Consider the following 13,911-nt stretch of genomic DNA (forward strand, 5'->3'; position numbering starts at 1 on the left):
TTCTTGAAGGTGTACCCAGTACTGTGATTGTTTGGGAAGTGGTACCTAATGCAACTGCAACAACTGTCAACGTCAGCAGCTCAGAACTGTTTGCACAGATCAGAAATAGCTCTTGTTACAAAAAAGGTTGGAGACACCTGCACTAGACCACAATGCCTTTTTTTCTGATGTGGGAGTGAGAGTTACTAAACGTTTGTCACTGCCTATGTTAGGGAGCTTAAAGTTTCAGGATGACTTTCTTTTGCCTATATTGTACCCACTGCAGCTGATCCCCCACAAGGAACCTTAATAAGCAGACTGTCTCCAACACACACTCTCTTGAAGAATTAAAAAACATGCCTAAGAATGATAGCAGTCGAAAGTTCCAGCACTTGGATAACAGCAGAGTTAGATGAGTTGTAGACAAAGGAGACAAAAAAGATAGAACACAGAACACCTCAGGACTGTTGCATGTGCATCTTTGGTGGAGGTATGACTGTATCCTGCAGACAGTAGACCTCTGTAGACCAATGAGTGGGGTGGCAAATTAGTTGGAAGCAGGATAGCACATGGTAGCAAGGTTAATAAAGGCAGCTGATGGTCCAGAAACTAAAGGGCATGCTGTCAAGGCTAATATACCAAGGCTCCCAAGGTCATGTGCTACTAGTATGATGTTTCTGATGTTCGATATGAATGTTGATTGTTTAAAAAGAACTTTGAATTGTTAGTCATTGTCATTGTTCTTTTTGCCTAATGTCCGTAAAGTGCACCATTTGTCAGCAAACACTGTTCTGTGAAGTAGCCATCAAATCCTATGCAATTTTGACTGATCTTATTGGCCCAGTGTATTTTTCCATATCCTGATTACATATCACAAGTAAAACTTGAGAAAAACACGGGGTCAAAAAGATTTAGGGTTTAATTTTTTAATTTGTTTGCATATAGTTTTGATGTTGCACCACTGTTGTTTGGACTCATGACTTCTTTTTACTGTTTTGATATAGATATATATACAGCTGCTGGTAATGACTTTTGAGTTTTCTCTCGTGTCTCTAAAGAGGGAGGTCCAATGTTGTCAAAATTGTGGTACCATGATTAAAGGAGTATTTAGTACGTACTTTTGCACTCTCATTGAGAAGATACTTTGAAAGGTGAAGCCTAGTGTGAAAACTCTATGAATGATATATAACTTTTTCGTAGGAAGGGAGTTAGTGGAACCACGATGACATTCTTCATGCACTGTAACAGATTTGGTCTGATTCTCCAGTTTTGAAGCTATGCATTCTTTGTTATTTGTGGCCTAATCTATTAAGAGACATTGTTCTCCTTCACATAGCCTTGAAGACATCATCTGTGCTTATACAGGAGTGTAATTCCCAGACATCATCCAGCATAATCTACAGGAAACACTCCAGTGAACCCGCAGAGAATTCAGGGAACTGGTTTGCTCCAACAGACAATAGCTTCCGGTTTAGTTTTTCTGCTTGCGAGGAAGATCAAGAAAACATTTCTAGTAACTTTGACAAATTTCAGTCTGACGGAAATAGTGACGGGAAGGGGGCTGCTTGTGCAGAAAGGTCTCCAGATCTGAGAGAGAGTGAAACTTCCACCTTGAACTGGTCCAAAGTTGGCAATTCAAGAACCGAGTTCAATTTTAACTTCTTAGTTCAAGAAGAAGCAGAGTTGCAGGACAAAGACTTTGAGGCACAGAATGTTACGTCAAGAGGGTTGCTGTTGACTGAACAAGAAGGAAGGTTTCCACAGAATGATGGCTGTAAAGATCAGATGTACATCGAAATGAAGAAAGACATTTCAGTGCCAGAAATGATTAGCAGTGCTTCACAAAATGATAAGAAACCAGCAAAAACAACTGACGGAGTCCCCAAAAGGAAAAAAAAGAAACGCGTTCCTAGTGAAAAGGAATTGGAAGGGACAGAAGCCAAGAAGGAGAGCCAGTCTGGAGAAAACAATGAGGTAAGCAACTAGGATTTCCAGTGAAGATGATATGTATTAAATACTGGCACATAAGAGGATTTGACCTTCATTGTGGTTGGGAGAGCAAAAGTGAAGGGAGACCATTTAATCTCTATATTGAAAAGCCAATTGGGAATGTCTTCGTTTCTATAAAATGAACATCACTTGTACCAATGAAAACTACCTGCTATGCTTCAAATTTATTTTCAAGTTTCCACTTCGTTCAATTTCTGAAGCAACGACTTAATCACTGATAGATAAGCATTCTAGTGAGAGGGATAGTTGCTGTGACCAAATAAGAGAGGGATACATAATTGTAGTCTATCATTTATGCACACACCTTTGAGATTTGAACGTGCTATAGACTCAGTGGAATAGACCCAATTTTATATTATTTTCCCTACCTATCAGTAGTTTTGTTACTCCAGCAAACCTTGATTTTAGAAGGGCATGTTTTGTTTCAAGGCTTCAGGATCAGCAGTGTGAAAGAGGCCCTTGATTGCAAATGATTCGCATCTGAAGCGATATATAGACTTGATTTGAAGCTGGAGGGCAATAGTGTATATGCAACTCCAGGATGTCCTAATGGAACTACACTGGGTACAACAGATATTCTTTTATGTTTTCCACATCCCTTATCAAAATATAAAGACTTTTTTTAGTTTATTGTATTACAGTTCTTAGATATACACCCTTCCTAAATACATGGTATAAAATAATTCTTAAAATAAAAAAATACTGGCCCTAGCCACAGAGGCAGTACCGTTTTTTTTTACCAATGACTTGTACAATACATAAAACATTTAACAGCTTACAGCTGTGTACTGAGGTAATTAGGGTAATGTGGGCCCACCTACTAGTAGGAGATTTGCCTTGGTAGAAAGGGTGTGAAATGTGTAGTTTAGATCATTGCACATGGTAAAACGATTTGGAATTGTTCTTATAGATTCAGGGATCTGGTTTTATACTAGGAACTAGGCAAGAAAAGGTTTGTTTTGAGGCATTGCTTTTCTTCATTTTAGGGAACTGCCGTTGGCCGTTTCAATCTTTCTTCTGTTAGTTTGTTTTTTTGTGTATACTTTCCGTGCATCTAACTTGGGATCCTAGTACGTACTGCTTTGTGTGTTATAAAGGTGATCTTAAAACTGAAATTGATGTGATCTTCTAGCTGTGGCCACTGGAGTTGCAATACAGGCCGGGTCATTTAATCCGATTGCCTTGCATTAGCTACTAAATGTGCCACAACATGAAGGGGTGGCTTTTAGGAGTGAAGTTGTGGATTTGAGTAGCCCTGCTAAAATGGTGTTGCTGCTGTCTGTACGGGCAAGTAACACTGTGATTCTCTTGAATAGGTACAGGTGGTATGTAGCTATGTTTGTCCATTTATGTACATGATCATTAAAATTCTGCTTTCTGTTTAGAGTGAATCTCGAGAATCCTGCAACTGGGGAGATTGTAGCATAAATTGCTAAAGATGCCAGTGCTTCAAGACATGTTAACGTCTTTGCTTCAGACATCTGTAGCTGTCTGTAGTAGACCTATTGTTTCCAGTACGCAACACATGCTTACAGTGGGCTGTGTGTTAGCCCCTTGCCCATGATTGGATAGTTTTGTTGTCTGCACTTGAGTCAGTAACTTTCCACACTATTCTTGTGTTTGTCCCATCAGTTAGCATTCCAGTCTCAGTGTTCTGATTGGATGAGTTGTATACTTCCAATGCATATTTAAGGGGTCTATATTTTTTCTTTAGCACTCCTTAGAACTGCATATGTTTCCTTTCTCCTGCCCCCTTACTTTTGTTTCCTCTACCACCCCATTCCCTGCCCATCATATTAATGTTTTCGTTTTTTTTAATTTACTATTCTTACATGGCGATGAGTCAATTAAAATGGCTGGCATCCATTGTAATCCATGTGCCTGCACCACAACACATGAGTCATGACATCAGCAATCATCTTGGAATATGCTTTCATGATTGGCAGCTATTTGTGTGGATGCATAATGATGCTCGTACTCAAAAACCGTTGGCAAAAGGCATTGGCATAGTCAATGGCTCTGCCTTTTACAGATGAGAACTATTGACGTTGCCACTACTTGTTGAACATGTGATTGTGTATCTTTGGAATAAAGAACAAATGTAGTCTTCTTAGGATTCTCTGTCACAGCCATTTCAAATTGGTTGTACCTGAAAGATTAAATATTCTCTCTAATACAGAGAATCTGAGTAAAACGATGCTCTTTGTGTACCATTTCTGTCAGTGGCTCCATGTTCAGGTTAAAAAGGTGAGAGGAGAAGGATGATCCTTGAGGCACACTGCAGTTGAAAGTGTCTCATCAATACTTGAAAGAGTCAAGCATTACAAATTGGGTTTTGTTTGTCATGAATGACTGTAACCAATTAATGACCGAGCCTTTGATGCCTATTCTAGCTGAAAGGATGTATAGCAGGTTTATATGGTTGGATGGTGTCGAATTCTGCTGACAGGTACTATTCTTTCTTAGTAGTTGTAAAATACATTCTTCCAATAACACAATCCACGGATTCCCATATTTCAGAATTACAAACATTTCATGCCTGTGAGAAAGTAGCCTCTTTCTAGCATGGTTACCCCCACGTTTGACCTGTTTGTGAGTGTGTGTCAGTGTGATTTTACTGTCTCAGTGAGATCCTGCTAGCCAGGATCCCAGTGCTCATAGTTTGTGGCCTATGTGTTTGTTGTCAGTAGTGCTTAACTGTGTCACTGAAGTTCTGCTAACCAGAACTCCAGTGCTTATGCTCTCTCTACTTACCAAATTAGTCACTATAGTTTAGTGACTCCATATTCCAATTCCAATTGGCACACTAGAATATGGTACTTACGTTCCCAGGGCATTGGGGTTCCAGGAGATCCTTATGGTCTGCAGCATTTCTTTTGCCACCCATAAGGAACTCAGACAAACCTTTCTTCAGCACTGCGACTGCAGCTTGCGTGAAATAGTGCCCACACTATTTCACAGCCATTTTCACTGCATTTAAGTAGCGTATAAGTCACCTATATGTTTAACCTTCATTTACTGAAGGCTAGGTGCAAAGTTACTAAGTGTGAGGGCACCCTTGCACTAGCAAAGGTGCCCCCACGCTGTCCAGGGCCAATTCCCCGGACTTGGGTCAGTGCGGAGATACCATTACACGCATACACTACAAATGGGTCAATACCTATATGTAGCTTCACAATGGTAACTCCGAATATGGCCATGTGTGGTGTCTAAGATCATGGAATTGTCCACCCATTCCAAATCTGGTATTGGGGGGGGTCAATCCCATGCATCCTGGGGGCTCCACCATGGACTCCTAGTCCTGCCAAACCAGCTCTCTGAGGTTTGCACTGCAGTTCCAGCTGCTGCCACCTCACAGACAGGTTTCTGCCCTCCTGAAGTCTGAGCAGCTCAGTCCCAGGAAGGCAGAACAATGCATTTCCTTTTGAAGGAGTGTGCTACACCCTCTCCCTTTGGAAATAGGTGTTACAGGCTTGGGAGGGGTATAAGGAAATGCCTCCTTGGCATGGTTACCCCCTGACATTTTGCCTTTGCTGATGCTAAGTTTTGATTTGAAAGTGTGCTGAGGCCTGATAACCAGGCCCCAGCACCAGTGTTCTTTCCCTAACCTGTACTTTTGTTTTCACAATTGGCACACCCTGGCATCCAGGTAAGTCCCTTGTAACTGGTACCCCTGGTACCAAGGGCCCTGATGCCAGGGAAGGTCTCTTATGCCACCCTGGGGACCCCTCACTCAGCACAGACACACTGCTTGCCAGCTTGTGTGTGCTGGTGAGGACAAAACGAGTAAGTCGACATGGCACTCCCCTCAGGGTGCCATGCCAACCTCACACTGCCTATGCAATATAGATAAGTCACCCCTCTAGCAGGCCTTACAGCCCTCAGGCAGGGTGCACTATACCATAGGTGAGGGCACAAGTGCATGAGCACTGTGCCCCTACAGTGTCTAAGCAAAACCTTAAACATTGTAAGTGCAGGGTAGCCATAAGAGTATATGGTCTGGGAGTCTGTCAAACACGAACTCCACAGCACCATAATGGCTACACTGAAAACTGGGAAGTTTGGTATCAAACTTCTCAGCACAATAAATGCACACTGATGCCAGTGTACATTTTATTGTAACATACACCCCAGAGGGCACCTTAGAGGTGCCCCCTGAAACCTTAACCAACTACCCGTGTAGGCTGACTAGTTTTAGCAGCCTGCCACACTAGAGACATGTTGCTGGCCACATGGGGAGAGTGCCTTTGTCACTCTGTGGCTAGTAACAAAGCCTGTACTGGGTGGAGGTGTTTCACACCTCTCCCTGCAGGAACTGTAACACCTGGCGGTGAGCCTCAAAGGCTCACCCCCTTTGTTACAGCACCACAGGGCACTCCAGCTAGAGGAGTTGCCCGCCCCCTCCGGCCACGGCCCCACTTTTGGCAGCAAGACCGGAGGAGATAATGAGAAAAACAAGGAGGAGTCACTGGCCAGTCAGGACAGCCCCTGAGGTGTCCTGAGCTGAGGTGACTCTGACTTTTAGAAATCCTCCATCTTGCAGATGGAGGATTCCCCCAATAGGGATAGGAATGTGACACCCCTCCCCTTGGGAGGAGGCACAAAGAGGGTGTACCCACCCTCAGGGCTAGTAGCCATTGGCTACTAACCCCCCCAGACCTAAACACACCCCTAAATTCTGTATTTAGGGGCTCCCCAGAACCGAGGAACTCAGATTCCTGCAACCTAAGAAGAGGACTGCTAAGCTGAAAAACCCTGCAGAGAAGACGGAGACACCAACTGCTTTGGCCCCAGCTCTACCGGCCTGTCTCCCCACTTCTAAAGACACGGCTCCAGCGACGCTTTCCCCTGGGACCAGCGACCTCTGAATCCTCAGAGGACTGCCCTGCTCTAGAAGGACCAAGAAACTCCAGAGGACAGCGTCCCTGTTCACCAAAGACTGCAACTTTGAAACAAAGCAGCAACTTTGAAACAACTTGTGTTTCCCGCCGGAAGCGTGAGACTTGCTACTCTGCACCCAATGCCCCCGGCTCGACTTGTGGAGAACGATCACTTCAGGGAGGACTCCCCGGCGACTGTGAGACCGTGAGTAGCCAGAGTTGCCCCCCCTGAGCCCCCACAGCGACGCCTGCAGAGGGAATCCCGAGGCTCCCCCTGACCACGACTGCCTGTTCCTCAGATCCCGACGCCTGGTAAAGACTCTACACCCGCAGCCCCCAGGACCTGAAGGATCCGAACTCCAGTGCAGGAGTGACCCCCAGGAGGCCCTCTCCCTTGCCCAGGTGGTGGCTACCCCGAGGAGCCCCCCCCCCCTTGCCTGCCTGCATCGCTGAAGAGACCCCTTGGTCTCCCATTGAAACCTATTGAAAACCCGACGCGTGTTTGCACACTGCACCCGGCCGCCCCCGTGCTGCTGAGGGTGTACTTTCTGTGCTGAATTGTGTCCCCCAGGTGCCCTACAAAACCCCCCTGGTCTGCCCTCCGAAGACGCGGGTACCTTCCTGCTGGCAGACTGGAACCGGGGCACCCCCTTCTCCATTGAAGCCTATGCGTTTTGGGCACCACTTTGACCTCTGCACCTGACCGGCCCTGAGCTGCTGGTGTGGTAACTTTGGGGTTGCTCTGAACCCCCAACGGTGGGCTACCTTGGACCCAAACTTGAACCCCGTAGGTGGTTTACTTACCTGCAAAAACTAACAAACTCTTACTCCCCCCAGGAACTGTTGAAAACTGCACTGTCTAGTTTTAAAATAGCTATATGTGATTTATGTGAAAAGTATATATGCTGTTTTGCTAATTCAAAGTTCCTAAAGTACCTACCTGCAATACCTTTCATTTGAAGTATTACATGTAAATCTTGAACCTGTGGTTCTTAAAATAAACTAAGAAAATATATTTTTCTATACAAAAACCTATTTGCCTGGAATTGTCTCTGAGTGTGTGTTCCTCATTTATTGCTTGTGTGTGTACAACAAATTCTTAACACTACTCCTTTGATAAGCCTACTGCTCGACCACACTACCACAAAATAGAGCATTAGTATTATCTCTTTTTGCCACTATCTTACCTCTAAGGGGAACCCTTGGACTCTGTGCATACTATTCCTTACTTTGAAATAGTGCATACAGAGCCAACTTCCTACATTGGTGGATCAGCGGTGGGGTACAAGATTTTGCATTTGCTGGACTACTCAGCCAATACCTGATCACACGACTAAATTCCAAAAATTGTCATTAGAAACTGATTTTTGCAATTTGAGCTATTTTTCTAAATTTAAAAAAAAGTCCTGCTAGGGCCTTGTGTTAGTCCCTTTTATCATTTCTTTTAGAGTTTAAAAGTTTTGTGAAAGTTTCAATTAAGTTCTAGAAATAGTTTTAGATTCTTAAAAAGTATTCCAACTTTTAGAAACATAGGGGGTGATTCTGATATTGGCGGGCGGCGGGAGCCGCCCGCCAAGCGGGAACCGCCAGAAGACCGTACCGCGGTCGAAAGACCGTACCGCGGTCGAAAGACCGCAGCGGTCATTCTGGGTTTCCCACTGGGCTGGCGGGCGACCGCCAAAAGGCCGCCCGCCAGCCCAGTGGGAAACAGCCTTCCCACGAGGACGCCGGCTCAGAATTGAGCCGGCGGAGTGGGAAGGTGCGACGGGTGCAGTGGCACCCGTCGCATATTTCAGTGTCTGCATAGCAGACACTGAAATACTTTGTGGGCCCCCCAGGGGCCCCGCGGCACCCCCATACCGCCATCCTGTTCCTGGCGGGAGACCCGCCAGGAACAGGATGGCGGTAGGGGGTATCAGAATCCCCATGGCGGCGGAGCGCGCTCCGCCGCCATGGAGGATTCTCAAGGGCAGCGGAAAGTCGGCGGTACACCGCCGACTTTCCGTTTCTGGCCGCGGCTGAACCGCCACGGTCAGAATGCCCAGCGGTGCACCGCCAGCCTGTTGGCGGTGCTACCGCGGTCATTCGCCCTGGCGGTTTTTACCGCCAGGGTTAGAATGACCCCCATAATGTCTAGTGCAGAAGAGAATGTGATGGAACTCGATATCACCCCTTACCTCCATCTTAAGATGAGGGAGCTAAGGTCTCTCTGCAAAATAAAGAAAATACCAGTTGACCTAAGACCTTCCAAACTACAGCTCCAGGAGCTGCTGGCAGAGTTTGAAAAAGCCAACCCCTCTGAAGATGACCTCCCAGAGGATGAAGTTAGTGACGTGGAGGAGACTTTCCCCCCCCTCCAGTCCTACTTAGGGAGATCAGGGCCCCTCAAGCCCTGATTCCAAATGTGATAGTCAGAGATGCTGCTTCCCTCACAGGAGGGTCCATCACCTCTGCAATCACTGAGGATAGCCTCAGTGAAGATGACCTCCTGCTAGCCAGGATGGCAAAAGATTGGCTTTAGACAGACAGCTCCTAGCCATAGAAAGGGAAAGACAAGAGATGGGTTTTGGTCCCATCCATGGTGGCAGCAACATAAATAGGGTCAGAGATTCTCCTGACATGTTGAAAATCCCTAAAGGGATTGTAACTAAATATGAAGATGGTGATGACATCACCAAATGGTTCACAGCTTTTGAGAGGGCTTGTGCAACCAGAAAAGTAAACAGATCTCACTGGGGTGCTCTCCTTTGGGAAATGTTCACTGGAAATTGTAGGGATAGACTCCTCACACTCTCTGGAAAAGATGCAGAATCTTATGACCTCATGAAGGGTACCCTGATTGAGGGCTTTGGATTCTCCACTGAGGAGTATAGAATTAGATTCAGGGGGGCTCAAAAAACCTCGAGCCAGACCTGGGTTGATTTTGTGGACTACTCAGTGAAAACACTGGATGGTTGGATTCAAGTCAGTGGTGTAAATGATTATGATGGGCTGTACAATTTATTTGTGAAAGAACACCTATTAAGTAATTGTTCAAATGATAAACTGCATCAGCATCTGGTAGACCTAGGACCAATTTCTCCCCAAGAATTGGGAAAGAAGGCGGACCATTGGGTCAAGACTAGGGTGACCAAGACTTCCACAGGGGGTGACCAAAAGAAAGGGGCCACAAAGCCTCCCCAGGGGAAGAGTGTTGAGACATCCAAAAATAAAAATAGTAAAGAGTCTTCTACAGTCCCCCAAAAACCTGCACAGGAGGGTGGGCCCAGAGCCTCTTCACAATCCAATGTTGGGTACAAGGGTAAAAACTTTGATCCCAAAAAGGCCTGGTGTCGTAGCTGTAATCAGCCTGGACACCAAACTGGAGACAAGGCCTGTCCCAAGAAAAGTACCACTTCTAACTCCACTCCAGCTAACACTGGAATGGCTAGTCTCCAAGTGGGATCAACAGTGTGCCCAGAGCAAATCAGGTGTCACACTGAAGCTACATTAGTCTGAGGGTGGGGTGGATTTAGCCACACTGGCTGCCTGGCCTCCTAACATGCAAAAATACAGGCAGCAGCTCTTAATTAATGGGACAAGTGTAGAAGGCCTGAGGGATACAGGTGCCAGTATCACCATGGTGACAGAGAAACTGTTTTCCCCTGGTCAGTACCTGGCTGGACAAACTTATCCAGTCACCAACGCTGACAATCAGACTAAAGTACATCCCATGGCTATGGTAACTTTAGAGTGGGGAGGGGTCAATGGCCTGAAACAGGTGGTGGTCTCCTCAAATATCCCAGTAGACTGGTTGCTTGGAAATGACCTGGAGTCCTCAGCATGGGCTGAGTTAGAACTGAAAACCCATGCAGCCATGCTGGGTATCCCTGAACTGGTGTGTGTCAAGACAAGGGCACAGTGCAAGGCTCAGGGTGAAAAAGTAGAGTTGGAGCCTGGAAAAAGGGTCCAGCCTACCAAGAGAAAAGGAAAGACAACTGGGAAACCAGCTGCAACACAACAACAAAAAGAGAACCTCTCTTCCCAGGAAGAAGTTCTGCCCTCTGAGGGAACTGAGCCTGTGGAGTTAGAACCTTATCAGGTTGAGCTCTTAGGCCCAGGGGGACCCTCAAGGGAGCAGTTGTGTAAGGGGCAAGAAACCTGTCCCTCTCTTGAAGGCCTTAGGCAGCAAGCTGCTGAAGAGTCCAATGGCAAGAAAACTGGAACACATAGGGTCTGTTGGGAAGACGGACTCCTTTACACTGAGGCAAGAGATCCCAATCCTGGTGCCACTAGGAGAGTGGTAGTGCCTCAAGAGTTTAGGGAGTTCATACTGACCTTAGCCCATGATATTCCTCTTGCTGGGCATTTGGGACAAACCAAGACGTGGAAGAGACTAATCAACCACTTCTATTGGCCCAACATGTCCCAGAAGGTCAAGGAGTTTTGTGTCTCCTGTACCACCTGTCAAGCCAGTGGTAAGACAGGTGGACACCCAAAGGCCCCCCTCATTCCACTTCCAGTGGTGGGGGTCCCCTTTGAAAGAGTGGGTGTGGACATAGTGGGTCCACTTGAACATCCCACAGCCTCAGGGAACATGTACATGCTAGTAGTAGTGGATCATGCTACTAGATACCCTGAAGCTATTCCCCTTAGGTCGACTACTGCCCCTGCAGTAGCCAAGGCCCTCATTGGTATTTTTACCAGAGTGGGTTTTCCTAAGGAGGTGGTGTCTGACAGAGGTACCAACTTCATGTCAGCATACCTGAAACACATGTGGAATGAGTGTGGAGTGACTTATATGTTCACTACACCATACCATCCCCAAACTAATGGCCTTGTCGAGAGATTCAACCAGACATTAAAAGGCATGATCATAGGGCTCCCTGAAAAACTCAAAAGGAGATGGGATGTCCTCTTGCCAGGTCTGCTTTTCGCTTACAGAAAGGTGCCTCAGAAGGGAGTAGGGTTCTCACCCTTTGAACTTCTGTTTGGCCACCCTATAAGGGGACCACTAGCTCTTGTGAAAGAAGGCTTGGATAGACCTCTTCATGAGCCTAAGCAAGATATAGTGGACTATGTACTTGGCCTACGTTCAAGGATGGCAGAGTACATGGAAAAGGCAAGTAAAAACCTTGAGGCCAGCCAACCGCTCCAGAAGTTTTGGTATGACAAAAAAGGCTGCAATGGTTGAATTTCAACCAGTCAAAAAAATGGAGGGATGGGGAGGTATTGTGGTCCAGTGTATATCCTCCCAAGTAATACGTAAAAAATATAAAATACACTGTTCCAGAAGAAGTGAGAAAAGACTAAAGGATACCTTAGAGGGAGTCCTAAATTTTAGGAGCAAGGCACCTCACACATCCCAGGGGATGTCATGCTTCATCATCGGAGCTGCTCCTCGTCAGACCAGGTATCCTTTAGTCTTTTCTCACTTCTTCTGGAACAGTGTATTTTATATTTTTGACGTATTACTTGGGAGGATATACACTGGACCACAATACCTCCCCATCCCTCCATTTTTTTGACATATTAGTACAGCAGCTTAGCTGTGGGATTCTTTTTGTCCTTGTGTCACTGAACACCCTACGATGGATAATTTCCAAGGGCTGAGTTTTGACGACGACATTGTATCTGCAATTCTTCAGACTCCTTCCATTCTGGGAAGTGATGGTGCTGGACCTTCAGGCCCCTCGAAGGAAGAGTGGGACAAACTATCTACACTTAAACGTGACCTCATAAAAACTGTCCTACATGGGACTATTATGACCGAGTACTTGAGAGCAAATATCGCCCCTAATGGTCTCCTTGTCTCCAACATGCCTAGGATCTTCTTTCAGGACTTGGCCTTTAGAAAGGACTGGGCTCAAATAGCATGGAAATGCACCAGGGACTGGCTGGTGCTGATTATCAATACATCCAAACGGTTGGCTGATTCCATTATGGTGCAGATCACACACATGGAGGGTATTCTCAAAACCACAGTTTCACTGGCCTCCTTCAAAAGCCGATTAACAGAAATTAACTCTGAACTCAACGAAACTAAAGAGTTCCTAACTCAACAGAAGATCACAAAACTACAGAAAGACATCTCGCGGTTTAGCCGCGAGAAAATTTATCCATATATTACAGATGACTACACTTGTGAGACACATTCTGTCTCCTCAGACGAGTCATTTTCATCATTGAAGAAACCACGGAAATACAGTAATAGTTCCTCCTCAGACGGTTGGAGCACGGATAATGAGGGCAATCATCCATTTTACCACTATCCACAATACCCTCCTGGACAACCCTTAACCTGGCAACAACCCTTCCCCTTCTTTCAACCCCGCCCGATGTTACCATACTTGCCTTTTTTAGGCCACGGCCGGGCCAGAGGAAGAGGCAGAAGGAGAGGAAGAGGCAGAAGGGTACATTGGGCACAGGACGAGCCCCAAATGGTGACCCGCAGCCAGGGGAAGAATCCTCCAAATCGGATTTAGTGGTCAATCTTTCCTCTAGAACTCTCTCACCTATTGAGATGCTGGTTTTGAACAAGGGACTGGGTTTTGTACCCACACCAAAAGAAGATACTTTTCGTCTCCATTGCGAAATGTCTAACTTTTTTAGAAAAATTAGATTACAATATTTCTTTAACGACAGACCCCACACTGAACAACCTATGGACTCGGGCCTCAAGAGACCATCAAAATTTATGCCCCCAGCCTCATCAATGCCTTGTGAGGTGCTGGCATTCGAAAAAGCAGTCTTGAATGACTTGTCTGCACTGCAACCCAAACATAGCTTCTCCAATGTTTCTACTATTGAAAGAGATGCTTTACGAACATTAGCCTCTGACACGAGCATAGTTATCAAACCTGCGGACAAGGGTGGTGCCACTGTGGTAATGAATTCCACTGACTATAGGCAGGAATGTCTACGCCTGCTTGATGACTCGACTTATTACGTCCCTATCACCATGGATCCCACGAAGAAACTACAAGTTGAAATACGTGGCATGATAGAGGAGGCTCTGGGTAATTCATGGATCACACGCAAGGAAGCAGAGTTCTTGGATACT

At 45.9% G+C, this 13,911-nt stretch overlaps 1 protein-coding gene across 1 annotated transcript in view; it reads left to right on the plus strand.

Annotated features, from left to right (window-relative positions):
• Positions 1–13,911, plus strand: part of C10H8orf33 (chromosome 10 C8orf33 homolog) — a 153,349-nt gene that overhangs the window by 85,975 nt on the left and 53,463 nt on the right. Inside the window, exon 5 of the mRNA XM_069210615.1 lies at positions 1,316–1,953. Coding sequence (XP_069066716.1) covers positions 1,316–1,953 — 638 coding nt within the window. The remainder of the gene's footprint in view (positions 1–1,315; positions 1,954–13,911) is intronic.

The sequence above is a fragment of the Pleurodeles waltl genome, chromosome 10 (assembly GCF_031143425.1).
Source record: "Pleurodeles waltl isolate 20211129_DDA chromosome 10, aPleWal1.hap1.20221129, whole genome shotgun sequence".
Lineage (NCBI taxonomy): Eukaryota > Metazoa > Chordata > Amphibia > Caudata > Salamandridae > Pleurodeles > Pleurodeles waltl.